The sequence below is a fragment of the Lentinus tigrinus genome, assembly GCF_003813185.1.
Source record: "Lentinus tigrinus ALCF2SS1-7 unplaced genomic scaffold L226scaffold_40, whole genome shotgun sequence".
Taxonomy (NCBI): domain Eukaryota; kingdom Fungi; phylum Basidiomycota; class Agaricomycetes; order Polyporales; family Polyporaceae; genus Lentinus; species Lentinus tigrinus.
The window spans coordinates 86,443-112,192 of record NW_027137949.1 but is presented as its reverse complement, the minus strand read 5'-3'; the positions used below and the strand labels follow the sequence as shown (position 1 = coordinate 112,192).

Sequence of the window (25,750 nt, the reverse complement as noted above, 5' to 3'; positions counted from 1 at the left end):
AGAGCTCTCCCAGCCCAGGCGTCTCGTCGCGGACGATGAGCTGCACGGACTCGAGGGCGGGGAAGCGGCTGAGTGCATCGTCGAAGAGGCTCCACTGCTCGTGCAGCTGGTCGAGGACGTCGATGTTGCCCTGGATCGCGGGGCCGAACGTGACGAACTGCATCGAGAACTGCTTGAGCGTCGGAGGCGCCGTCTCGAGGATGAGCCGGTTCCGCGTGAGGAAGAGCGCGTAGGTTGTCGTCGCGACGTTCATGACGACGAGGAAGCTCGACACCACGAATTGCAGGTCGAGCTGCTTGAGGCCTGTACAGGGTCCGAGGTCGTAGATCACCGGATTCTCCCAGAGGTCTGTGAACAATTCAAGGCGTTAGCGCACGAGACTGGTCATCTGGGAACTGGCACGCACGATGTGCTCCAGGAAGAACAAAGTAGTTCGGCTTGCACAGACCCAGGCAGATGTTACACGTGAACATCTCGATGGGAGCGCCACGGTCGCGCAAGAACTGGTCGGCAAGCGTGACGTCTCGCGGGCAATACGGCGTCATCGTGACGGAGCGGATATTCGAATCGTGCGCGAAGCAGCGCTGCAACAGGTTGAGAGCCTGCTCCATGATCGTCCCCGCGTGCCTGCTGCTCAGGTTGAAGCAGTCGACGCGCAGATCCAGGGGCAAGAACGTCGGTGGGATTGGGGTGACCGCGTGCGGGGGGTCCTCGGGCGCCGTGAGCTCGAGAATAGAGAGCATCTGAATGTCGGTAAAGAGCCCGAGCAGGCGGTACAGCGGGAAGAGCGTGCTGTCGGTCATATGGCAGTCGACGCAGGCAAACTCTGTGAGCCGTCGTCTGGATCCGGTAGGCGCGGCGGCCAGCTCCGCCCCGGAGGACCGAGAGCAGAGCGCGACCCTGTCGACGATGAGGCGCTGCAGGCGGGTGAGTGGCTCAAGGGCCATCTCGAGGTCCTCGACAAAGACCTCCCTAAGCGCTGTCTTCTTCGGGGCGACGACCTTGAGGGTACGGATGTAGGACGCGATGTCCTGAGAGGTGGGCAGGAACTCGAGGAAGTTCGCGAGAGAGAGCGGGTGCTCGGCCGACCGTACGACCACCTCCGAGAAGAGGTGGTAGCGACAGGACGGGAGCCATGTGCGCGCGACGAGGCAGCACGTCCGCAGGGTGGCGCGATCATCATGGAGGTAGTCGAGGATGGTGTCTGTGACCTCCGCAGGGAGGCGTAGCGTATGTGGCATCGTCATAGCTGGAGAACTGCGCAGCAAACGAGTGGCGTCAGCACTTGCGGTGGCACGCGCGGTCAGGAAAGGGGCTCACCAAGTGCCAGGTGGTATGATCTGCGAGGCGAGAACTTCAGCCAGACCTTATAATACGAGGGGTCGTCCGTCGAGCGCTCGGAGTCGCGATGGGAGAATCTCGGCGAGGTCTGTGAAGTGGCAGTCGTGAGAGAGGGAAGAGCAGGTCGCCGCAGTCTGAGTTAACCTAGGGGCCCGAATGCCGTTCGAGTGTCCACCCAGAGCACGGTGTTTGCCAAGTTACGTGGCAGAGGGTCCCCAGAGGGTATCGTAATATAGCAACCGGGCGCATGGCAGCATCGGCAGTTTTCGGGCTGGGCCGCCCCAGCCTAGACGTCACTGCGCTCCTTGATAACAACCCTCCGAGCCAAGAGGTGAAAAAAGCAATGCACGATCTGGCAGAAATGCGGAGCCTGGACCTCGTTTTCGCGTATCGTGCGTGCTTTGTCCGCACCGCGCTCGAGAAAAAACTTTCACGATGTGTCAGCGCCAGCGGAGCTCACCCAAGAGCGCTTGAGTTACCATGTATGTGCAGTTCCTTATATGGAGCACATATTCACCTCCAGTCGGCCTTACGGCTGCAGCGCCCGACTCCCGACCGAATCAAAGCCTGCAGGATACAGCAGGCAAAAAATGAAGTGTTTCTACAGGAAGCAATGACAGGGAAAAGCTAGGTAGCGTCCAATAACGATATACGTGCGTATGTATGATACACAGTCCAACGTAACAAGCGGCATCTATATATGATGTGGGGGAAGACAGTGTGGCGGGAAAACCACATTTTGTACATGAGTCGAGGAATGAGGAACGAGCACGAGGACATCTAAATTGCAGAATCTCTATGTAGATGGATGATTGATGATGAGTGCGGGAAGGGAGCAGCAGCAGCAACGTATCGTAGGCTTTCGTACAGATAACGAGAAATAGCAGTCGAGAGGATGGATGGGACCAGGAACCGTGAGAAAGATAACACGTAAGATAGAGGCAGAGGCTAATCCTGAGAGGCTGAGAGGTTGAGAGCTATTCCGAGGGCCTGTATGTAAATGTTCGTGAGGCGGCACCGATATGTTTCGGGAGGTAGAGATAGCGAGTAAAGAGTGGACGCGAAGCGGTATTCCGGACGGCCGTGCATGCACGCCGCCCTCACTGCCCGAACTAGAGACGAGGACGAGGGATGGATGAGACAGGGATGGGGATGAGACGAGGGGATGGAGGAGATGGATGGATGGATGGATGGATGGATGGGGAATGGATGGGGAAGCTATAATATGTCCATGAAGCACAAGGTGTCGCCTCCAGGGCATCATCGGCCATCGGCCAACAATCAAAGCGTGAACAAACCCGCGGCGCGCCGCCTCGACGGGATAGGGTGCACGAGCACGAGCGAGATGCCCAAGCCGACCGTGAGCCCAATGGAGACAGAAATGAGCTGCAAGGCGGTCTGGAATCCAGAGAGGTACGACTCGTTCGTCGACGAGCCCGACTCGGTCTGCGACACGAACGTGAACAGGCCGCCGTTCGCCAGCCCCGAGGGCAGCTGGAACAGGATACCGGTAATCTGTCGGAAAGAAAGTGTCGCATCAGCATCAGGCAATGTGCATCGTGCATGAGGTGGTGTGGGGGGCGGTGAGGTGGACCGTGGGTGAACACCGAAGGGCCAAGAGGGCGAGACTTACCATGACGACGAACGCGTTCCCGTTGAAAAAGCGCCCATACACGTTCGCGACGAACCCGACCGCGAGCGCGCCCACCGCCGCCGAAATGTCGCTCTGGTTCTTGAAGCGCGTGCCCGTAAAGTGATTCGTGACCCAGCCAATGCACGAGATCGCCACGAGAAGGTACAGCTCCCGCCGCTTCCAAGGCGCGTGGTTCCGCAGACTGAGGAACAGCGAGTACGCGGGTACGGTGAGGAAAGCTGCCCAATGAATGCATCAGGAGTCATGTTTGGATCCGATCGAGGAAACGCACTCACCCCACCACAGCGACGGAGTACGCTGCCACCAAGGCCCGGTAGGATCGTGACTCAGGCCGCACGTGAGGTCGTCAGACCCCGCGAGACTGTGGTTCGTGAGCTTGGAGTACGCCGTGGCTCCGATAGCGAGACCGAAACCGAGGAAAAGGGAGTAGATGCAAGAGAAACACACGCGCACGGCACCGGACACGATGTTGCGTGACGAAAGCTCCAGGCTTCCCATGAGCACGATGAAACCCTGTGGCGCAAACAGGACTAGTTTAGCGGTGGAAACAGAGGAGAGGCCGTGTTTCTGAAACTTACCGGAAGAATGAGGACGACGGAGGCGGATGCGATAGCGGAGTAGCAGAAGAACGACGCGGAAGAAAGGGCGGCAGCGATGAAAGAGAAGATCGTGGCAACGGTAATTCTGGACAGATCCGTTAGCGCACCGCTACGAAACAAAGACAACACGATGAACGGACGTACTCAAAGACATTGGAGTAAAGTTCGTTACGAGCGGCAAAGATTTGGATGACGATGAGAAGGCAGCCAAGGGGGAACGAGATGAGGGAGTCGATAAACGAGCCGTTAAAGCTGACACTGCAGATGAACGACGAGCACGCGCCACCAAACAGCACCAGCTGCCAGTTCCTATAATACGGCCTGCGGACCATGAGCTCGTCAAGCTCGACCGACGCGTCCTTGACGGAGATCTCGTCGTGGATGACCTTCCAGTAGAGCTCGTGCGCCTCCTGGAGCTTGCCGATGTCGAGCGCGCTGCCCTGCCGGATGAACTTGATGTTGCTCGTGCTCGTCGACGGGTCCTCGAACGAGATGATCATCACGTCCGGCAGGTACATGCACGACAACTCGAGGTCGAGCACCGTCCCCGTCGCCTTGATCTGCGCGGAGAGACGGTGCGTCGGCCCGCCGAACATCATCATCGCGCGCGCGAGCTTGAGGATGAACTCCTGGCGGCACACGATTTCCGCGACGTGGCGGGTGATCTAGGAGCACGCACGGTGTCAGTCTACGTTCACGGAGAGCGAGGTAGCCAGCTGCTTGCTTACCCATATCTCGGCCTTCTTGCGCTTCCGCCGCTTTTCCCTCTTCTTCTCGTCTATCCCGCTCTCGTACTCCTCCGACCCGACCTCCGTAGCTGGTGTGCTGGGCATGGTGCTGGGCGTAGCCGCGCCGCTCCACCGCTTGAGATCAAACTTGGGGAGGTTCGTCACGGAGCCAGTCCAGCCCCGGCGCATGCGCATGGGCTGCCCGGGCGCAGGAGCAGGAGTCGCGGGCACGGACGACGAAGACTGCGGCGAGACCGTCTCTTCGCTTGGTGTCCCCGGCTGGGTCATGGTGGGCGAGGTGGGGCGTGACGGGAAGAGCATGCTCTGCGGACGCGAGAGGGACTTCTCCCTGAGCTTCGCCTTCGGCACGTTGCTCTCCAGCGAGTACCTGAGCAGGTAAGCAGGTGTTCTGGTCAGCGGACCAACCGACGCGATCCCGTGATGCAGCACGTACCTCGACAGATGATACCCAGGTCGCTTCAAGTCCGGCGCGACAGTTGCTGCTTTGGGAGCTGCAACTCCAGCGATGCTGCCCGTACCTGCGATGAGGGGACCGAATACCCCAGCGCCGCTCCTTGTCTTTGGGGGTCGACTTTCTCCGAAGAAGGGAGCGCGCGTCCAGGGATGGTTGGGTGGACGAAGCGATGTCGCGGACGAGTCGGTGGTCCCCGGAGGATAGACATTGTTGCCCTGCTTGCTGGTAGACGGGATGGGTGGAGGTGGCATCATGGCTGTCGAGGACGACGCTGACAAGGAGCCGCTGTAGGGAAAAGGAGACGTCGGGCGCGACTCGTCATAGGAGGAGCGTGCAGGGGTCGTCGCGCCCGACTGCATGGCAGAAGCGGGCTCGTAGATAGACAAGAGCGTGCCGAGGATACCCGTCGGGCGGCGCTGCTTGGTCTCCGTGCGGGCGGCTTCTGCGGATTTTTCGAGGTCGGCGCTGGACGTGACCTCTTTGAAAAAGCTGCGGATCGGGTTCTTGCCTTTGTTCGAGGAGTGCAAGCCGTCCACCAGCGACTCGGACTTGTTGTGCGAGGATGAGCGGCGGTGCTTGCTGTTCCGGTTCCGAGTGAAGATGTTGCGCTTATGGGCGCGCACCACCTTCTCGGCCTGCTTCTGCGCGTACTTCTCGACGTCGCGTCCTGGAAGACCGGCGGTCTCGTTTCGGTCGATGAAGACCTCTCCGGGGACGTCGTGCATGCCAGCAGAGGGGGAGATCTCGGGAGAAGAGGGGAGAGACTGCGCTGGAGAGAAGGCAGTGGGTGCTATTGAAGTAAGAGGGATACTTGGGTCTTCGTCAAGGGACGAAGAACGATGGCGTTCGAGAGCATGGGTGAGGGTCTGGAAGGCTTCGGGCTAATGGGAAGAGTGATGAAAGAGGACAAGGTGAGGGACCACGACAAAGAGAAGACAAAGAGGCGACGTACATCTAGACCATGCTCATCCAACGCTCTCGGTGACGGGGAGATAGCTTGACTCGGCTCGTCGAACATCCATTGAACCCTCCGCGGCGTCTTCTGACCAGAGCGCCGGGTGCCTCCCGGAGGGCGGGTGTCGGCGGGGGCGGAGTCGGGTGACGCGCGACTCATGCTCGACGAGGGCTCCATGGCGGGCTTCTCATGTGCTGTTGGGGGCGAAGGCGGGGTGGGGTTCGCCGCAGCGAGGATGCTAGCTATGGAGGGGACATGGGAGGGTGGCGGCATCAGCGTCGAGCGACACGACGCGCAGACTGAGAGAGCCTGCGCGGGCAGGGAATGGGGAGACACTGGCGAAGCGGTGTCTGGACTCACCGACTAAGTAATACGCGAGCGGGATGGGATCTTGGACGGTGTCTGAAACTGATTCGTCGCCCAAGGATACAAAGGGACGATAATCGCTATGTCAATGAAGATTTTCGGCCTCGGGCCAGACGGCGCGTCGACCGGGTTTGCAGGCAGACGAGGACTGGTGTGTGAGTCTGGGAGGAGACGCGATTGGATGGGAAGAACGGACGAGCACGGGTTGGGAGGAGGTATATGATGGGTGTACCGAGGTGGCCCCTTGCGATGTCCGCTGTTAGAAGCCGGCATGATTTAGCAGTCGCTTCGCTTCGCAGTCGCAGCCTCGCAGACAAAATTGCCGAGCGTATTCCGTTGTGGAGCTCCTGAGTCCTTGCCGAGAACAAGTCCTCGGCCCTCCTTGACGTCAGTCCCAATCCAGATCAGCCCGCCGGCCCACACCGCCGCCCCGAAACAAGCAAGCCCGCAGTCGCACCGTCCATACTCCCGTCGCCGACGCTGGGCGAACCTGTTATCCTCCCCTTTCGGCCTTTGTCTCGCGCGCCCTCGGAGATTTTCGCAGAGCCCTAAACTTACTTATTACACACGCTGGCAGTGCAATCCCTCTTCTTGGCTTCCCCGGTCCGTGCGCTCCATTCTCCACGATAAGCACGCACCACTCAGCCGCGAGCCAAAGGGCCTTGGAGCGTGGGAGGAGACGCTCCTACACGCTGAGCGCCGTTGTCGGTACCTGGGCGTCGGTCGGGTCTAGCTCGGTCTTGGACGCGACTTCCGACTACCATGGCTTCACCTCGCTTGCACTCCTGCGCGACTTCTGGCCTCTAGAAGACACATCTGCGCACTCTGTAGACGTCGGCACGATCCTGAAGACAGTCCGGACATTGCAGATGTCGGTCAGTATCGCCCAATCGTGCCGGAGGACCGTCTATTCCTGCTCACACACCTCTCTTCGTAGGCTTCTGCTCCATGTGAAGCGAGCTCTATATCTCCAGCGAGCTGTCGCCAGGAGCCACACGTTGCCAGCGTCGCTACCACTAGAAGGGCGGTGTGGAGAGAGGTGCGATTCGCCCCCCGCGCTTCGATCGACGCCAATGCCATGGTGGCGTCTGCGAAGGTTGGAATTGCCGTGAGCGTTGCACAGGACGAGGACGATCATCTCGCACGGTCCGAAGCAAGTGCTTCTGAAAGTGAATACGCGCGCCCGTGTCCCCGAACATGCTGCGGTGAGTGCTCTCTTTTCCATCGCGCAGCCACCGACCATCGCCAGGGGTACGCGGCTGGCACGACCTGCTACTACAGTGCCCTCCATGTCGCCCCCCTAACACGTCGCCGCCGACCGTCACCGTCACTCTCGAGATAGGGACGGCCGATGGCTACAATGCCAAGGCGCACTCCAGTGAAGGCCGCTCCAGCTCGTTCTGCCCCAAGCCCCTTCTACGGTACAAGCTGGGGCAGAGCAACTGCGCATGACGTGTGGGAGAATCCCGATCGCGCCCGCTGACATATCGCTCAAACATAACTCGGGAGTCGGGAGTGTGTGGGATAATGGAGCTCTCGACACGTACCTTCGGCTCGTCAACCGACACAGTTCATGTTGGACCGCTTCTGCAGTTTGAGCTCAGGCCGAAGTGTGGGGGGGGGGGGCGAAGACGAGAGTGGAGCTCATGCGAAGTGACCAGCATGACTATTAAGAGAGGTAGATCTTCGGAGCAACATGAGTCCAGGATAGGATCCGTACCGTTGCGAATTCGGGGGTACTTGAACTATATTCACAACCTGGCCTCTTGGTCAGCGTAAACGCAATTCAGATACGTATGTCGGTTGCAGTCTAGACGTTCAAGCTGTGAAATAAACAAGTTAGCCTAAGTAAGAGTGGTGTGTCTGACACAGGATCCGAGTCATGATCACCATTCAAAGTGCTTGTATGTGGACTCGTCTCTTGCGCTCATGGTGGTCGACTCGAAACATTCGTGCTAGACAGAGAAACTACGTCGGTGTCGACGTCGTCTATGTATAGAGTTTGACATGGCGTTGTTGGTACCTGTAATTCCGCGGTCGGAAGGGGCGCGGTCCGTTGTGATCCTCATGCCCGTTTGGGATATTCTAACTCTTCCTTCGTCCACATCCAACGACCTGGCAGTAACTACTAAGTAGCTGGCCGAGCTTCAGCCTACCAGCTTCCGCAGGACTGTATGCAAGAATTGCACGAAGTAATTGAGACTCGCAGCGTCCTCTGGTCAACGTCGGGAGAGCCACACCGTCTCCTAGGCAATTTCGCCAATAATGTCGCCTCCCGGCTTCCGTTTTCCACCATCCCGAGGGCATACCGATAGTCCTCGGTACCTGAAGACCTTGGATCCCTCAGCGACTTCGCTCGGACCGCGTTTCATATGTCATGATTCATGGTCAGCATCCGAACGATGCGTTTCAGGGTGTTGCAGTAGTAACGTATACTTGCCTCGCATTGCGCGATGCCATTTTCACTTGTGCTTATACATACATCACTCAGGGACGTCCAGTAGGTCGTCATGTGCGTGCCTACTGCCACGACGACAGAACTTTGGAGTTGATTTCAATCCGAGCCGTGGCGGCCGGTATTCGGAGTCAGTTGTGGAAGTTCGTCTCGTTGCCACACCGGCAGAACGACCCGCATACACCGATACAGTGGAATGAAAATAGCGACGTCCAGGCATATGTGTACTTGCTGGTAACGTTCTCGCATGCGCTGTATGGGAAGGACTCATATGTTATATGTCTTCGCTTTCCAGCTGCAGCAACAGCATCGTCCGATGACTTGTGTCTTGCAGGCACGAGTCCGACGGCACTATCTTCGCCGCATGGCTGCCAGCCTCAGTGTCATCGCGCAGTCCTTCAAGGCTCTAGTACCACCATTGTTGTCGAATTATGACCATGACGCAGAAGTCAATGGTCAGTCATGACTGTGTACTCCTTTGGCTGTTCAGCGTTCACTGACGCTTCCGTGCAGAGCTACTTACGACGGCACCAACAAGTCATCACTAGTGTATCACTGGTCATCCGCATTACCCCTTACTCGGCCGGGCACATAGGTCCATCAGGTTTGTCGGACGTCCGACATGTCCCGGGTCAAGTCTACAGTAAGTCATACTGTACATTTGACCCTGTTTGCTCATCCTATTTCTGAGGCTAGGCGAATGATCGTACTATAGTCCCGCTCAGCCCGACTGGCAACACCTTCGTCCAACGCTCCCTCTTCGTCTCCCCATCCCATCTCGTGATGAACGATGACGTCATTAGGATTGCTTCGTCTCACTGACCGCGCTTCCCAGCAGAGCAGCGACCTACCATACGATGAGAACAATAGATTTGCGCACCGTGTGAGTATGTGACCTTGACTTTTAAGTGTTGCTAATTACAGCGCAAGAGTATCCTGCGTCCAGCGAGGCGAGTACGGTGATGTCATCGACACGATTGCCCTGATACTGGTAGTCGCACTGTTAACAGGAACAGAAGCCGGACTGTCGCGGTACCATGTCCTTCAACGCGTCAAGGAAGCGAGGCGCACCAGCAATAGGCCGTTCTCGACTTCATGGTCACGGCGGGCACATATATCTCACGTGCTCACATAGCGGCCAAGGCTTCCCGCCACAGCGAACTCGGAATCCGACAAGCCTAGCAGTCCAAAGAAAAATACCCACCTGGTCACCGGGCTATTGGTCTGCCGCGTGTCTGGGAAGATCGAAAACTTTGCTATGAACGAAGCTTCGCGGCCTGTTCGTCCACGCCGGACGCTCGACGCTCGGCACCCACCTCAGTCGTCGACCCCGGGCCCATGTCGTCGCCGCTAGTCTTCGTGGCTTGCGACGCTCGACATCGGACATGTGGACTGGCACGGGATGCCTGCGGATGTGGTCTATATACGTCTACGGCGGCGTGCCAGCGGAGTGCACCAGTACTTCCCTGCCTGCCAGACTCCAGTTCAGTACAGTACTCTCCGAGCGCCGCACGCCGCAGATCCTCGAGCCCACCCGCATCCGCGCACGGTATTGCTGTGGATGTCCCGAGCGCCGATAGCGCGTGGCCGACCATCCCGTGCGCCAGGGGCAGCACTCGACCTATCTGCATCGTGGCGAGGCTTCTGTGGATGCGCGCTATGTTCGCGGGCCTTTCGTGCTTGCCCAGCTGACCTCAAGGCTCGGACTTGGGTGCTTCCTTCGTTCGGGAGCTCGGAGGGTCGTCCCGGGGGAGGGGGACCCCGGACAGCGTGTCGGGAGCGTGGGATGCCGCAGCGTTGAACATCGAGGAGGTGCTAACTACAGTAAGTACTTACACAGAGCGGTTGTCGCAATTGTGTCCCGAGGATGCGGGTGCGGGATCGTCCGCGATGAGTGCGGCAGGGTTGGTCGCCGAGTGGCGCGTTCCGTCATTGCGCTGCGCGGAACCGGAACACATCCGGAGTTGACAGTAGTCTGTAGGAAGGGTCCGAGTGTTCTCCCTCCGATGGTGGCGAGCAGAACTCTGTGGTTATGTACAGTACTTGCCGCAATCCACACGGTACTCCGGACGACCGAGGCAAGGGGACCCTGGTAGACCAACCGTTAGCTCCGTCATTCTGTGCAGGATACAGTAGGCTCAGGACGGGAACTTACGTTGATGGAAACAATACGGATCCGCCCCTGGACAGTGCCACTCGGATGGTGGTACGTACACGGTACACATGTTCTATGCATATGCAGCGTGCGCCGATAGCGAGTACACATGAATGGGCCGCATGAGTCGCCGTTCGAGCGGCGACAACTGCCAGGCTTGCGGCTCCACACGCACTGGCGAGCTCCAAAAGGCATCAAGCTAGCATCTCACCTGATGCTGCGACGAAAAATGCTTGAGGATGCGCCGGAGCGCCGTGAGCCTTGAGGAGAGCGGGCTAGGATCTTACGTCCTGGAGCGTATTATGAGCTGCTGCACGGCAGACGGTTCGTCCGCGATTGGAATGATCGTCGTCGTGACGAGTCGTCTGCCCATCGGCATCTGACCTGATGTAACGGCATCGACAACTCGCCGGCGTTTGGCTGCGGCAGTACGAGTGAAGTTTGCGAGAAGCTGCGAGAGGCCGGCCACTGGCCAGTGGATGAACAAAGCACGTCGGAGCCCGGAGGACGGTCCTGCGATCCGTGGCCACCTGAGTACTGAGTACTGAGTCCTGACCCGTCGGGATGCCGTGGACGTTGGCGTTGGAACTTGGCGAGGATGTCCGAGTCCCCGATGTCCGGACTTCTGAATCGTATGTCGGCGCGGGGCCATTGATTCTCGAGCACCGCTTTCGAACAGGCTTTAAAATTGCAGGAGGAATTGCCGAAGGAATTCGATGGACTTCGTACACGTGATGTCCTGGTTTTGGCGTGTTCCCGGGGCGCTCGTTATCGAGTTACTGGGCTGGATGTTATATGCTGTCAGCAGTTGAGCGACGCTAGGTACTGAATCATTAGAGAATGTGTATGGAGTAGATATGTCAGTCGGGCGGAAGAACAACTGAGGAAGGGTGAGAGAATGCGGCCCGCACCAAGAAATGGGCCGCGGGAAACGAGAGATCTGATGTTGAGTAAGGGATGTAAGAGATGTAAGTAACGATTAAATGTCCAATTCATAAATCATAGTAGCGTCCGACACGTCTGCGGAGACGCGAGTTGTTCTTGTCCTATACAGTAACCTTGTCCGTGTACCTCAACCTCATGCCCGCCAGACGACATGAGAGTCAGACGAAGCGCTGCAAAACAGTACTGTAACAGGACGAGCTTACCGAGGCGTCCATACGTCATTACCGAAGTTTCTGCACATATGTCATCAGCCGTGTACGCACGCCGATCATCATGGGATTGTTACCCACTCAACAAGGCCCCGCGTCCGGTGGTAGCAATCGAGTCATGAAGGGAGGGATGAGAATGCGAGAGGGGAAACATAACCAACTTGTGGACCTGCTCGTCGAACCTTTTGAGTGAGCAGGACAGACACCCGGGTCCCGAGAGAGCAAAGTGCAAACCATACGCCACTAGACGCTGCAGCCTTAGCATCGTCGCGTGCTTGACAACGAACATGCACATACGGTGAGCTGCCCCAGAGCGGGCTCCAGACGTAGTCTCATAGACCCTCCATCATGCATGTGCCTCACGGAACTGAGGGGTTTGTTCCGAACGTAGCTTCACGGCGGCGGAGACTACACAAGGCTTGGCAAGCGATGGAGCTGAGACTTTTAGCGTTCTAAGCGTTGATGCGGATGCCGAAGCATGTCCTGTTATCAAGCCGAGGGAGGTGGCCTGAAGAGGCCGCTGCGGCCATGGTTGCGGTGTCCGGAGTCCCGCGAGTAACGTTTGCGTTTGCGTCCAGCAGGGCGCCGAACATAGAGCAGACTGAGAAGACTGAGTTGATCACTGGGGGCAATCTATCGGCCCACGATAGGTAGATATGGGGATGTACAGGTCGTCGATTTGCAAGAGGACGCTCGAGCGTGGTTCCTCGAGGCACGAGCGAAGAGGGGGACGTGCTGCGCCACGAAACATGCGCCGAAGGTGCGGCTTGCGGGCGCGGGATTATGTGAGAGAGAATGCAGAGGTTAGTCCGGCTTGTCGCGTATATGTGTGCGCACTTACCGTCGGCCTTGCCTTGGACTGGTGTCAGAAAAGATGCAGAAAGGGACTGGGCGGAGGTAAGGTGCCCGGAGAACTCATTTACGTGCTTCTGGAGGACGCAGTGCGGCTACAATCTCTGCACAAGTACTCATCTCCAGTGAGATACCAGAGCTACAGACTCAGCTTTCCGGACAGAGAGCTGAACTGTTGTCGAGCAAGTTGATTGTCAAGTTGTAAGTAGGAGCAATCGATTGTAGTCTATTGTGATTCATAATAAGATAAGGTCTAAGAAACACTTACTTCTGTGGGATAAGTCAATCAAGTATCTCACGGTGCGGTGAGAATATGCGAGATATTTGACCCGGCCTTGGACATCGTTCTCTCCCTCTCCGCCGCCGCGCTCGTCGCCCCCGACCTTTTCCCCGTCGTCGCCCACCACCCCAGCGACGATGGCGTCCGTTCCACAACATTCCCAACATCCCTTTTTCACCCATCTTGTCGCTCTCTTGTCCGTCTACGAGCTCGGCCCCTCGCTCCCGACGCCCATCCCCAAGTATGACGGCCCGACCGATTGGCAGATCGAGAGCATTCACCGCTCTCTCAGTGCAATGGCGCGTCGCATGTGGACCGCGGAGGAGGCTCTGAACTCTATTCGTGCCGCGGAGAACTGTGGCCCAGAGTCCAAGAAGCGACGGAGTGTCGGCGACAGCCCTCCTATGTCCTCTTCCGGTTCGTCTCTCAGCGACACGACCTGCACCGACATCAGCACATTTGCCAACCGTTCATCGTCAGTGTCTCCCTTTTTCACCCCCACAAGCTCCGTCGAGAGCATCCCGGGCACCCTCGACGATATGAAGGACGTCGAAATGTCCGACAACATCAGCGAAGATAGCAGCAGCGAGCCCACCCCCCACCCTGTGTCGAACGGTCACGGCACGGGTCGCACCCCCAACGGTATGACCATCAACCTTGACGGCGTCGTGAACCCTCTGGACAAGATTCGTCGTGCTGCCGGCACGACGAACAACCCTAGCATTGCTTCGGCTCCCCCCTCGGTTCAGGCCGACCATGTGTCGTGCCCCGGTTGCGGCAGAATTATCACGGATACGGCCACCATCTCCAAGATTGTGAACATGTCTACTGGCGACGTCTCTTCCCCCCTCGTGGTTCCGCCCGGTCCCCTCGCCGCGGCGGCCTTCGAGTCCGGCATGAGCGCGGTTGACGAGCTCAAACTGTTGAAGACCCAGGTTCAGGATGTCGCGCGCGTCTGCAACGCTGTCGCTCGTGGAGACTTGTCCCAAAAGATTACGGTGCCCGTACAGGGCGTGGTCATGATCCAGCTCAAGGACGTCATCAATGCCATGGTGCGTTTGATTGACTCTCGCTTGACGGAGCGCCGGCGCTGATCTGTCTTCGGGAAACAGGTGGACAAACTCGGCCAGTTCGCGAAGGAAGTCACTCGTGTATCTCAGGAAGTCGGTACGGAAGGGTACGTCTTCCTTACTTCTGCAATTTCCGCTCGTCGCTACGCACGGGACGACACGATGGCTGAACTGCCGACGCAGCAAATTGGGTGGTCAGGCACTCGTTCTGGACGTCGAAGGCACATGGCGCGAGCTCACGGGTGTCGTCAACAAGTTGGCGGCAAACTTGACAAACCAGGTACGGTCTATCGCAAAGGTCACCAAGGCTGTCGCACTGGGCGACTTGTCCAAGCAAATCGAGGTCGACGCTCGCGGCGAAATACTAGAACTCAAGAATACGGTCAACGGCATGGTGGTCCGGCTAAGAGCATTAGCGGCAGAAGTCACACGAGTAACGATGGAAGTCGGTTCTAAAGGTCAATTGGGTGGTCAGGCGCACGTACCGGACGTCGAGGGAGTATGGCAGGAGTTGACGCGTAACGTAAGTCGTCCGTCACTCTATCGCCGATTTTGATTTGGGCTGATCAGGCGTTTGTTTCTTGACGTCGGGAACGGTTAGGTTAATCGGATGTGTTCGAGTTTGACGGATCAAGTGCGGTCCATCGCCAAAGTCACGACCGCCGTCGCTCGCGGTGACTTGACGCAGAAGATCGACATCGAGGTCGAGGGCGAGATGCTCACATTGAAGCGCACGGTCAACTCCATGGTGGACCAGTTGAGCGCGTTCGCATCGGAGGTCACGCGTGTCGCGTTGGAAGTCGGTACCCAAGGTATCCTTGGTGGTCAGGCTCGCGTCGAGGGTGTCCAGGGCACTTGGGCGGATTTGACCAGGAATGTCAACGTAAGTGTCACGCTTCCTTGGCCCATCAGCCACAATCGCCGTAGCCGAGAAACTCACGAACGACGATGTGCAGAAAATGGCCACGAATTTGACGGATCAAGTGCGGTCGATCTCCGAGGTCACCAAGGCCGTCGCGAACGGTGATTTGAGTCGGACGGTCAACGTCGATGTGCAGGGTGAGATGCTCGACTTGAAGACCACTGTCAACCAGATGGTGGCCCGGTTGTCCACTTTGGCAAGCGAGGTCACCCGTGTGTCCTTGGAAGTCGGAACCGAGGGTATCATGGGTGGTCAGGCATCCGTCCCCGACGTCCAGGGTGTATGGAAGGTGTGTTGTCTTATTGCGATGACCAAGAAGCGAGTCGATTTATTCGGTACCGGGATGACAGGGCTTGACGGACAATGTCAACTTAATGGCCATGAACTTGACGAACCAGGTGCGGTCGATCGCCGAGGTCACGAAGGCTGTCGCCGGAGGAGACTTGACAAAGCGGATCACGGTTGACGTGCGCGGAGAGATGCTGGATTTGAAGGAGACCGTGAACGGCATGACGGAGAGCTTGAGCTTGTTCGCCGACGAGGTCACGCGTGTCGCGAAGGAGGTCGGAACCGAGGGTCTGTTGGGCGGCCAGGCGCAGGTCAGCAACGTCGGTGGTACCTGGAAGGACTTGACGGACAACGTCAACGTTATGGCTGCCAACGTATGAGCTCATCATCTTTCTCACGGTTGTGCTGTGGCTGATGGGTGCTCTTGCAGTTGACGTTACAAGTGCGGACGATTGCACTGGCCACGCGTGCGGTCGCGAAGGGAGACTTGACGCAGAAGGTCACGGGCGTACCGGTGTCTGGAGAAATACTTGATCTCGTCAACACCATCAACAGCATGATTGACCAGTTGGCCATCTTCGCGGCGGAAGTGAAGAAAGTCGCTCGGGAGGTCGGTACCGAAGGCAAACTTGGTGGCCAGGCCGAGGTCGGCAACGTCGAGGGTATCTGGCAGGAGATCACGTATGTTCCCCCCTTCCCCCTTCTTTGTTTGATGCTCTCGGGATGGTTGTAGGCGACTGCTATGCACCATGCTGACGACGCTTGCGCCTCTGCAGGATGTCCGTGAACACGATGGCGAGCAACTTGACGACGCAAGTCAGAGGTTTCGCGCAAATCTCGGCAGCGGCTATGGACGGCGACTTCTCTCGGTTTATCACGGTCGAGGCGAGCGGCGAGATGGACTCGTTGAAAACCCAGATCAACCAGATGGTGTCCAACTTGCGCGACTCGATTCAAAAGAACACCGCTGCGAGGGAGGCTGCAGAGTTGGCGAACAGATCGAAGTCCGAGTTCTTGGCTAACATGTCGCACGAGATCAGGTGAGTTGCCACCCTTCTCGACGCTGCAGCGTACTGACACGGCTCGTGCGATGTAGAACGCCGATGAACGGTATCATTGGTATGACGGAGCTCACATTAGACTCCGACCTCAACCGGTCGCAGCGCGAGAACCTGCTCTTAGTCCACAGTTTGGCTCGCTCCTTACTGTTGATCATTGATGACATCTTGGATATCTCGAAGAGTACGTCTGTTTTTGCCTAGCCCTGGGTATTTTGCTAACGCCGTCATGCTGCAGTCGAGGCTGGTCGGATGACGATGGAGCAGGTGTCCTACTCTATCCGCCAGACCGTGTTCGGCATCCTCAAGACCTTAGTCGTCCGCGCTTCCCAGAACCAGCTTGACCTCACTTATGACGTCGACCCCGACATTCCTGACCAGCTCATCGGTGATTCGCTCAGGTTGCGGCAGGTCATCACAAACTTGGTTGGAAACGCGATCAAGTTCACGCCGTCGAAGGTTTCCCGGAAGGGCCATGTCGCGCTCAGCTGCAGGCTGCTTGCGAAGGACGACCAACACGTTACGCTCGAGTTCTGCGTGTCGGACACGGGCATCGGTATCGCAAAGGACAAGCTGACGATGATCTTCGATACTTTCTGTCAAGCCGACGGGTCTACGACTCGCGTAAGTCCCCTACTCGCGAGGCGAGCCTCTTCTTGCTGATGACGCATGTCTTGTTCGCTAGGAATACGGTGGTACTGGTCTCGGGTTATCCATCTCGAAGCGACTCGTCACCCTCATGTTGGGTAACATGTGGGTCGAGTCCGAGGTCGCGAACGGCTCCAAGTTCTTCTTCACCATCACATCTCAAATCAGTCCGCTCTCGATGGAGGCGACGCTCGCCAAGATGCAGCCGTTCCAGAAGCGGAGCATCCTGTTCGTGGATACCCTCTTTGATCGCACGGGTGTTGTCAAGCGTGTGCTCGAGCTCGGCCTGCGGCCGTACGTTGTGCACTCCGTTGCCGAGGTCGCCGACAAGACGACGTGCCCGCACATTGATACCATTGTGGTCGACTCATTGAATGTGGTACGTGCTTCTCCGGTCGTGGCGTTCTGTGGGGATTTCGCAACTGACGAGCGTCGGCTACAGACCGAGAACCTGCGTGAGCATGAGCACCTGCGGTACATCCCCATCGTTTTGCTGTCACCAGTACGTGAACTTTACTCTCTGCCGTGCGACCGCGTTGCTTATCTTTTTTCCTCGCACGTGTAGGAATCAAGTCCACGCTTGAATCGTAAGCACCTATGATATTGTTTCTTCTAGCGAACATGCTGCTGACTCGTGCGTACAGTCAAGTGGTGCCTGGACAACGGCATTTCTTCGCAGATAACGACACCGGTGTCCGAGCAGGACCTGGCCTCTGCGCTGATCTCGGCCTTAGAGTCGAACACGGTCACACCCGTTGTGGCCGAGAACGACGTGCCGTACGACATCCTGATCGCCGAGGACAACCTGGTGAACCAGAAACTGGCGGTGAAGATCTTGGAGAAGTACGGCCACCAGGTCGAGATCGCCGAGAACGGACAGCTGGCCGTGGATGCGTTTAAGGCACGAGTGCAGAGGAACCGGCCCTTCGATGTCATCCTTGTGAGTCTAGAAGTTCTACTTCCTCAGGCGCTTTGGCTGCGGTCCCTTTCGAGGGCCGGTATGGCGCGTTGCTGATCTGGGGGGCTAACCTTGTTTTGCAACACAGATGGATGTGTCCATGCCGTTCATGGGCGGTATGGAGGCGACCGAGCTCATTCGTACGTACGAGCAGACGCATGGTCTGGAGCCTACACCTATCATCGCGCTCACGGCACACGCAAGTACGTATATTCAACGACCTGCAGTAGCCTAAGCTGACCTGTGGTCCGTAGTGATCGGTGACCGTGAGAGGTGTTTGCAGGCTGGTATGGACGACCACATCACGAGTGAGTCTTGCACCAGGATTACTTCCGGTCGACGATTCGTTCTGATAACCTGTGCAGAGCCGCTACGCAGGAGCGACCTCATGAACTCTATCAACAAGCTTGCGGGCGAGCGGAAGATGGCACTGGCACGCAGCCGGCAGCCACGGTCAACGTTCCCCATGCAGAGCCTGCTGCGCGAGTTTCGGTAACTTGGATGTATCCTCCGCTTGACCTACCCGCCATCTTGCATTTCCCCCATTCACGATACCGCTCACCCCTCCTCCCCTACCCATCATTGACACTCCATCCCGTCCTCATTGTAATTCAAGTCTGCGACTCTCTTGACTTCATTGTGCATGTATTACCACCCATATCGCTACTGCTATGTGTCCCATTCACTCTCATCTCTCGTCTCTCGTCATCCCTCGTCTCATTATCTTCTCGTCCTGTCTCTTTCTATCTCGCTCTAGTACTATGAGAAGCATCTTCACGTCGCTTACTAGCATCTCTGTATCGCTGCAGCTTCCACGCACGACGCGCGTGCGCGCGCACCCATACCTATGTTAATGTTCATCGTACATGTTCGTGGAATGGGACTCTGCTCGGAAAGGTCCGCATACGTTCCAACCACTAGTCACGTAGCTTGCGATTGCAATTGTACCCTTTAGCTTATACCCATGTAGTGCCCGTTCACCCTCAGTGCGATATCGCGACGCGTGCGTTTAGACTAATAGCAAGCCAGCGCTAGCGCGTACAATACTCTCACTCCGACCACGACTTGCACCAGCTAACTTATTTCCTTGGATCTCTGGATACCCGACTTTTACCCGCCTTTCTTGCTTCGCTGATTCGTTGCTGGATGCTCTATTTCCTCAAAGTACTTCTGGTGCTATGTCTCGGTCTCGCCTACGCTCAAGTCCACGCTGAACCCGTCGCTGAGTTCTTCGGGAGGCAGGGCTCTTCGCACACGAATAATTGGGCGGTGTTGGTATGCGCGTCGAGGTACTGGTTCAATTATAGGGTGCGTCGGGATTGTATGGATGCAGCGAGGTAGAAGGCTGAGTTGGCGTCGGGGGCGTGCAGCATATGTCCAATGCGTTGGGAATGTGAGTCTCCTTCTCTCTTTTTGCTCTGCTTCCGTCAATCTGTGGAGGTTTGGACGGGTCTCGCGCGAAGGAAATGGCGAAGGGCTGGATGTACGGCGTACTATGTTTGGAGGACGAGGTGCTAAACGTGCAAACGTATCGTCAGGTACCGCACGGTGAAGCGACTGGGTATCCCGGACTCGAACATCATCCTCATGCTTGCGGACGATGCGGCATGCAACCCCCGCAACAAGTTTGCGGGCTGCGTGTACGCGAACTCTGGGAGGAACCTGGATCTGTATGGAGACAACATTGAGGTGGACTACCGCGGTAACGAGGTGACGGTCGAGAACTTCTTGCGCGTCCTCACAGGTGTGTCCACCCATATCGCTGCGCGTTGTAATCCCATATCTTGATCAACATGAAAGGACGTGTCGAGCCCTCCGTCCCGCGGTCGAAGCGCCTCTTGACGGATGACCGCTCGAATGTTTTCATCTTCATGACGGGACATGGCGGCAACGAGTTCCTCAAATTCCAAGACAACGAGGAAATCAGTGCGTTCGACATTGCAGACGCAGTCGCCCAGATGTGGGAGAAGAAGAGGTGTGCATATATCCATCGAGCCATACGTGCATAGTTCGCTTAACATATGGTACAGGTACCACGAGCTATTCTTCATGATTGACACCTGCCAGGCGAACACAATGTACTCCAAGTTTTACTCGCCCAACGTGCTCGCTACCGGATCTTCGGTCATCCACGAGAATTCGTACTCGGTACGTGAGGTTTGCCAACATGCGTAGTCGACTCAGCTGACATACTCGTATTCAGTACGAGAACGACTACGATATCGGCGTAGCCGTCATCGACAGCTACACGCACTACATCCTTGAGTTCATGGAAGGCATCAACAAGACGAGTCAGACGACCATGGAAGATCTCGTGCGTCTTTATGGCTACTCTCCTTGTCTATTGTCAAACGACTGACTTTATGCATACAGTTCAACTACTACGACCCCGATAAAATCCACTCCCATCCTGGCGTACGGTCAGACCTCTTCGGCCGTCCACTGCGTGACGCACTTGTGACCGACTTCTTTGGTGGCGTCGCCCAAGCGGAGGTCCTCCCTCCATTACACACTCTCCGGAGGTCTCAATCACCTTCCGAGGCATCTATTGTGCATGATGAGGGAAATGTCTCTGACGTCGTTCACACCACCGGCACCATCGACGGACAGGTTTTTCTGGCCGCGCTAGGGGACAGTCCGCAGTCGGAAGTGGGCGGAACGATGGCGCGGAAACTGCGGGCGTGGGCTTCGAGTCTGGGTGTACTTACATTGGTCGGGTGGGTTGCCTCGAGAAGAAGATAGACATGTGTTCCCCGGATGAGTTTTCCCTCATGCCTGACGTTGCGTAGAGCGGCTTAACGACATGTCAATCACGGTGAGTAGTTTTATCCACATCAGCCTATTACAAGGCTGCCGGTCATGTCACGGCCACCGTAAACAATATGTGTGGTAGCGCCATCAACACGAAGCCGATGAAGCGGCCCTGATAGTCTCGGGCAATGATGGAGACTAGGACCGAACCCCTGTGGTCATTTCAATGAAGAGGTCAGCGTTGGGCCCGGGAGACGTCCTTACCAATCATGCCCGAGGAGAATGACGTTCTCGGGCTTCTCCGCGTCCAAGACGTCCAAACGTCTTGCGCCTGGAGCTTCAAATGGAACTCTTCGTATCTTTCAGGCTTTGAAGTCCCCCCGCTCCCTTGGGGTGTGGGGAACGAGGACGCTATAACCTCCCGGGTCGAAGAATGCCACTTGCCGAGACCAGTCGAAGGAGGTCGAGGGGAACCCGTGGACGAAGAAGAGGGTCGGCTTGCCAGGTGTCGCTGCATTGTAGTAGTAGTGCTAGGTGTGGCGGTGTCTGACCTCGACGTCTTTGTACTGACATGAGTCCATTAGGTGCGACCTGGAGTAGTCCTAGTGCAGGTGAGTGTTTCCGGGTATGATGCGGTACTAGGTGCCAGGAGCTTATATACGTATAGGAAGGCTCAACAGCTTACGAAACCGAGCGCGGTTATCCCCATGGGCATTCGTCCCCCGGCGGATTTGGCGGTTTGTACCTCGGACAACGAGGTAATGCTATACTGCATCGAGAAGTAGAAACGCGGGCTGGTTTTCCAGGGCTCTTGGCTCACTTCCTCGATTCTACTCGGACTTCACAACTATTGTTATCGGTTCTTGATCTCTCTGCGCGGTGGACAGAGGTAGTACTGACACCAGCCGATCATCCTTCAAAGTTCACCTATCTCCTTTTGTGAGTATGACCGCAATTCACGATCCCCGCATGACCTGCTCACCACAGTCGCAAGTCCTTGATCTCCGACATTGTTCGGAAGCACAAGGAGTCCTCATGCAACCGCGGCAAGGGTACATCATGATTTTTCGAGAGAAAAGTCTCTTTTAGGGAGGCCGATAAGCCCTTTATGGCAAGTATAAGGCTTTCTTCTGCAGCGCTTCATATAAGGTTAAGGGTAACACAGGCGCCCGACAGTGTTGAACTTGCCTCTCAACCACCGACCCTCCTGCAATCACTGACTAGTACTCACTCCTCAACTTCCGCACGCAATGTCGTCTAAGAATTTATCTAGGCGTACCTCGACATCCAAGGTATGTCAGCTTGTTTGTCTGGCTTATATGAGTGTCGTTGACCGTTCCGTGCCAGGCAACCACTGCTGCAGGTCGCCGTCACCAACCGTATCACAAAGAACACCCCCCTTCTACGCGGGGAGGCTTACCGCCATCACAACCCGCTTCCTCTTCGCCTCCCTCAGCGGTTTCGCGCACAAGTTCGTCTTCTGTTCGCCCAACCGATCCCACCAAACCCACCATGCGTGACGTCTACTTGGCCCAAATCCGCACCCGGTTCCCTGGGTTCGTCCCGCAGAACGATGTCGATTTATTGGCCCTCGGGGGCGGTAGTTACAAAGGTCCTGAAGAGGGGCTCCGCGCCTGGTTGGATAACGAGCTGGCGTCGATGGTTGCGCTGGTTGGCGACGCGCAACGAGCCATCGAGGCTGCCCAGGATATATTAAGTGCCCCGGGAATCGTGACTGGAGTAAGTGACGAGCTGTCATGCATAAGCCAACATACCAATTGCATCTCACTCATTGCAATCCGTAGTTGAAACCCCAACCAGGCGACACTGGCGAAGGTATCTTCGTTCGGCAGATCCCTCGAAGCGAGTACTCCATCCGTCTCTTCCCCGGCACTCCTGCCATGAGGGAGTATTGCCTGGACTTCGTCGAGACGCGCACAGGACAGCCCGTCAACTCCCCATTCAAGTTCGAGTTGTGGTTGATAGGTAACGGTACCAGTCCGCATGCCCACGGCCGCGTGCGTCTGCGCTCGTTGGAGAGCGCCTTCGGATACTTGCCGCAAGACATCTCACCGGGGGCGGAGAAGTTTGTGCTCACGGACGGCATGACGTGCCTCTTGACACGGCCAGGACACAAACCGGTCCGATTCACGGTTCCTACTCGTACTGAGGCGGTGGAACCCTTCGATGGGGACGAATTGGACCTGCCGGAACGTATTCCTTAGGTGCTGCTCAATTGGGCCTGTCACTGCCCTGCTAGCCTTTCTGGTTACTACCTCGTGTGTTTCCCGCGTGTATTGTATTTCATTGTACGAGCCCATGTTGAGCTCGTTCGTCGACATCATATATATCAGTCTAGAGAGAACACACCGAAGGAACGCCCGAGTGAGAAGGGACGTCGAACCAACGGTTTGTGACTCCCCTCCCCTTACTTGAGTCTTGTTCGCTGCCACAGTGTCTGCCTACGGGAGACAATCCTCACAGCGGAGAGCGAATTCTTTCATCAATATCTGAGTCGATCTACAGTGGTCACGATCTCGTAGTCAATTCAATACAGCAATACAACGTTTCTCTCATCCTGCCTACGTGCTTCTGCTCTCTATTGCAAGGTCATAACGGTCCAGGTATTGTCATGGTCTATGGTGGGTTTCGTTATGTCTCACGTCAGCTAGTATGCTGCCTACAATCGTGCAGTAGGAGTCTTCTCGATCCACTGTTCAAGGGCGGCATTGTACTCCTCCGTCGCCTCAAGCTGCACCCAATGGCCGGTATCGAGCTCGAAGATCTCCGCGTGCGGCGCGTATTTCTGCATGTTGGCCCTCCCGAGCACCGCACGGCAGACGTAGTCACGGGTCGCAGCGACAAAGAGCGCAGGCTTCTTGACCTGCCAGTTCTCCGCCGGGAGATCTGTGGAAACGAACGTCAGCATCTCGACGGAGACGATACCTGATCAGGGGAGGACGGTGCGCACCCCGGTGGTCTTGCACGTTGACGTTCGCTATGGCAGCCTTGTAGAAGTTCATTGGGGACTGGAGACCGCCCTTCAAGAGCGCCTCGCGCATGGTCTTGTACTCCTGGGAAGACGAGTTTACGGCATGAGCGTCGACGCTTTATCGTGCCTGTCCAGGGACGAGTTCAAACCTCTTCAGTGAGCCACGGCCCATGTCCGGGCTGGCGATTGCTCTCGATCCATGCCTTCGCTTTCCCTACGTCCGTGAAGTCGTCACGCCACACCTCGGGATTGATTGGGTATGCGAGTTGTAGGAAGCTATCGATCTACGTAGCATTTCATCAACATCGAGTTGCGCAACAGGTGCATGCACGCAAACTTACGTTCTTCTCACAAATGACGTGCCCGTCCGGCTGGTTGAACAGCTCCCAATACCCGTAGATGTCGCTGCCAACCAGCTTGCGCATGGTCTGCCAGGCGATCTCGAGGACGAACTCTTCAGTCCTCGGAGGGAGATACGACAGCGCAGTCCACACGAAGCCCGCGAAGCGGTCCTGGTGCCAATGCGCGATATTGGACAGGACCGCTGAGCCCCTAGTATAGAGACGCGCGCATCAGCAAACACTACATTTCGTCGTTGGGCAGGCACGGAATAATGCTAACCAATCGTGCCCGATGCCTATGACAGTGGCAGGGTTCTCTGCATCGAGAACGTCGATGAGGTCCTGGGCCTGGAGCTTGAATCGAAAGGCCTCGTATTCCTGCGGCTTGGACGTTCCACCGTAGCCGATCGTGTCCGGTACAATCAGACCGTATCCCTTGGGCTCGAAGTATGCGACCTGACGATGCCAATCGAAGGAAGTCGAAGGAAAGCCGTGGATGAAGAGCAGAGTCGGCTTGCCGGCAGCCGGGGGGCTGTAGTAGTAGTGGTATATAAGGCCACGCTGAACCTTGACATCTCTGTACTTTGCGGGGTCCATTATGGGCCAACGATGTCGGCGTGAGGACGAAGAGAGGTGCTGAAGAGGGTTGGAGATGCTGGTCAAGTACTATCAGATCACGTCACGGGCGGTACTGCCGGGCATGATAGCTCCCGAATGCCGGATGAAGGGAAGAGAGGGAGGGAGTCATTCAATTGCGCCGAGCGCGGGAGTTGAGCCTTGCCGGGCGACTCGAAGACGCGCCTCGTGCATCATGCCCGTCTTCACCTGTGCCTTGCGTAGCTCGATGTATTCCTATACTAGACGCATTAAAATGTACACAGGTCGGGATAATTCGTTTGGGATAACGTTACACTCGAATGAAGGGACGAAGATAATGGAACTTACGTCGGTGTTTGTGTGACGCTATAGTTGGGTGAGCCTAGCGGCGGTGTAGAGAGTGAGGTAGTCTCAGCCAGGTGGATCCGGCAGCGAAATACATTTAATTGTGAGCATTCACGTGTGCCGGTCTGCGATATGCGGTCCGTTCAGCCAACTGTCCTGTACACTCTGTTGCTAACCACTGCTCCGGCATCGAAAGCCTGTTAGAGCGTCGCGCTGTGGACTTCCAACATGTCCACATGGTAAATTGTCGTTCACTGTTTCCGATCCTAAGTTGTACTCACCGAACACAGTGCAACATCCGGCGTCACTCTGCCTTGGACTATCACCTGAACCTACAGTCCGAACTCGCCGCACATCTTGTGTATCAGCGACAATCGAGGCCGTGGAACGAGTTATCGCCTATCTTCGTAGGAAGTCATCTTTGTATGGGCGACGCCGTCCTCGTGACGTGGTTGGTTCTGCTTGACTCCAAATGCAAATTCCGAAAAACGCTCACTCCAAGAACCAACAGGCGCAGGATATGGTGCTCTTGAGGAGCGTGGCATGCCGACTAAGCGTTCCTCTGAAAGAGATGAATGGAGTCATGGTCAGAAACCGGTCAAAAGACGCTGGAAGTTGCTTGCGTGCGAATCGGAACAACATGACTTGGCAGTGATGCGCCCCTGTCGCTGTCGGTTGACAAAACCATCATGAGGCGGGATCAGGGCGGGATTTCCTTGGCCAGGCACCTCGCGCGCGGCGTGCGCTGCTCACACCTGCTCACACA

The 25,750-nt window shown here is 56.8% G+C and overlaps 8 protein-coding genes across 8 annotated transcripts; 5 read left to right on the top strand and 3 right to left on the bottom strand.

Annotated features, from left to right (window-relative positions):
• Nucleotides 1-995: 995 nt before the first annotated feature.
• Nucleotides 996-1,241, bottom strand: L226DRAFT_470677 (uncharacterized protein; the record flags this gene model as incomplete). The annotated part of the gene is made up of 1 exon (XM_067676325.1): nt 996-1,241. A coding segment is annotated over one exon (246 nt), but the record flags the coding sequence as incomplete, so codon positions are not given.
• A 1,381-nt stretch (nt 1,242-2,622) lies between these two features.
• L226DRAFT_547874 (DUF1212-domain-containing protein) lies at nt 2,623-5,911 on the bottom strand (the record flags this gene model as incomplete). The annotated part of the gene is made up of 8 exons (XM_067682534.1): nt 2,623-2,856; nt 2,975-3,213; nt 3,271-3,508; nt 3,574-3,679; nt 3,739-4,259; nt 4,323-4,710; nt 4,777-5,678; nt 5,750-5,911. 8 exons carry the CDS (start codon nt 5,909-5,911, stop codon nt 2,623-2,625), a joined length of 2,790 nt encoding a protein of 929 aa, XP_067530689.1.
• Nucleotides 5,912-12,358: 6,447 nt separating this feature from the next.
• On the top strand, nt 12,359-13,149 carry L226DRAFT_257408 (uncharacterized protein). Its single transcript, XM_067673334.1, has 2 exons — nt 12,359-12,935; nt 13,017-13,149. Exon 1 carries the CDS (start codon nt 12,539-12,541, stop codon nt 12,923-12,925), a length of 387 nt encoding a protein of 128 aa, XP_067530688.1. The 5' UTR covers nt 12,359-12,538; the 3' UTR covers nt 12,926-12,935; nt 13,017-13,149.
• A 2-nt stretch (nt 13,150-13,151) lies between these two features.
• L226DRAFT_434371 (uncharacterized protein) lies at nt 13,152-13,370 on the top strand (the record flags this gene model as incomplete). Its single annotated transcript, XM_067674735.1, has 1 exon — nt 13,152-13,370. A coding segment is annotated over one exon (219 nt), but the record flags the coding sequence as incomplete, so codon positions are not given.
• A 288-nt stretch (nt 13,371-13,658) lies between these two features.
• Nucleotides 13,659-18,454, top strand: L226DRAFT_547873 (histidine kinase; the record flags this gene model as incomplete). Its single annotated transcript, XM_067682533.1, has 17 exons — nt 13,659-14,066; nt 14,127-14,191; nt 14,268-14,607; nt 14,686-14,967; nt 15,041-15,295; nt 15,357-15,668; nt 15,725-15,975; nt 16,071-16,334; nt 16,391-16,536; nt 16,591-16,976; nt 17,038-17,379; nt 17,443-17,502; nt 17,566-17,587; nt 17,645-17,940; nt 18,047-18,161; nt 18,213-18,266; nt 18,324-18,454. The coding sequence occupies 17 exons, from the start codon at nt 13,659-13,661 to the stop codon at nt 18,452-18,454; spliced, it is 3,729 nt and encodes a 1,242-aa protein (XP_067530686.1).
• Nucleotides 18,455-19,009: 555 nt separating this feature from the next.
• Nucleotides 19,010-20,762, top strand: L226DRAFT_539145 (uncharacterized protein). The gene is made up of 7 exons (XM_067681633.1): nt 19,010-19,266; nt 19,329-19,351; nt 19,497-19,702; nt 19,759-19,933; nt 19,989-20,106; nt 20,162-20,272; nt 20,332-20,762. The coding sequence occupies exons 1-7, from the start codon at nt 19,105-19,107 to the stop codon at nt 20,698-20,700; spliced, it is 1,164 nt and encodes a 387-aa protein (XP_067530685.1). The 5' UTR covers nt 19,010-19,104; the 3' UTR covers nt 20,701-20,762.
• A 1,459-nt stretch (nt 20,763-22,221) lies between these two features.
• L226DRAFT_526143 (uncharacterized protein) lies at nt 22,222-22,934 on the top strand (the record flags this gene model as incomplete). Its single annotated transcript, XM_067679033.1, has 2 exons — nt 22,222-22,449; nt 22,515-22,934. The coding sequence occupies 2 exons, from the start codon at nt 22,222-22,224 to the stop codon at nt 22,932-22,934; spliced, it is 648 nt and encodes a 215-aa protein (XP_067530684.1).
• Nucleotides 22,935-23,389: 455 nt separating this feature from the next.
• L226DRAFT_470757 (alpha/beta-hydrolase) lies at nt 23,390-24,639 on the bottom strand (the record flags this gene model as incomplete). The annotated part of the gene is made up of 5 exons (XM_067676335.1): nt 23,390-23,616; nt 23,672-23,783; nt 23,851-23,985; nt 24,043-24,253; nt 24,323-24,639. 5 exons carry the CDS (start codon nt 24,637-24,639, stop codon nt 23,390-23,392), a joined length of 1,002 nt encoding a protein of 333 aa, XP_067530683.1.
• Nucleotides 24,640-25,750: the final 1,111 nt, after the last annotated feature.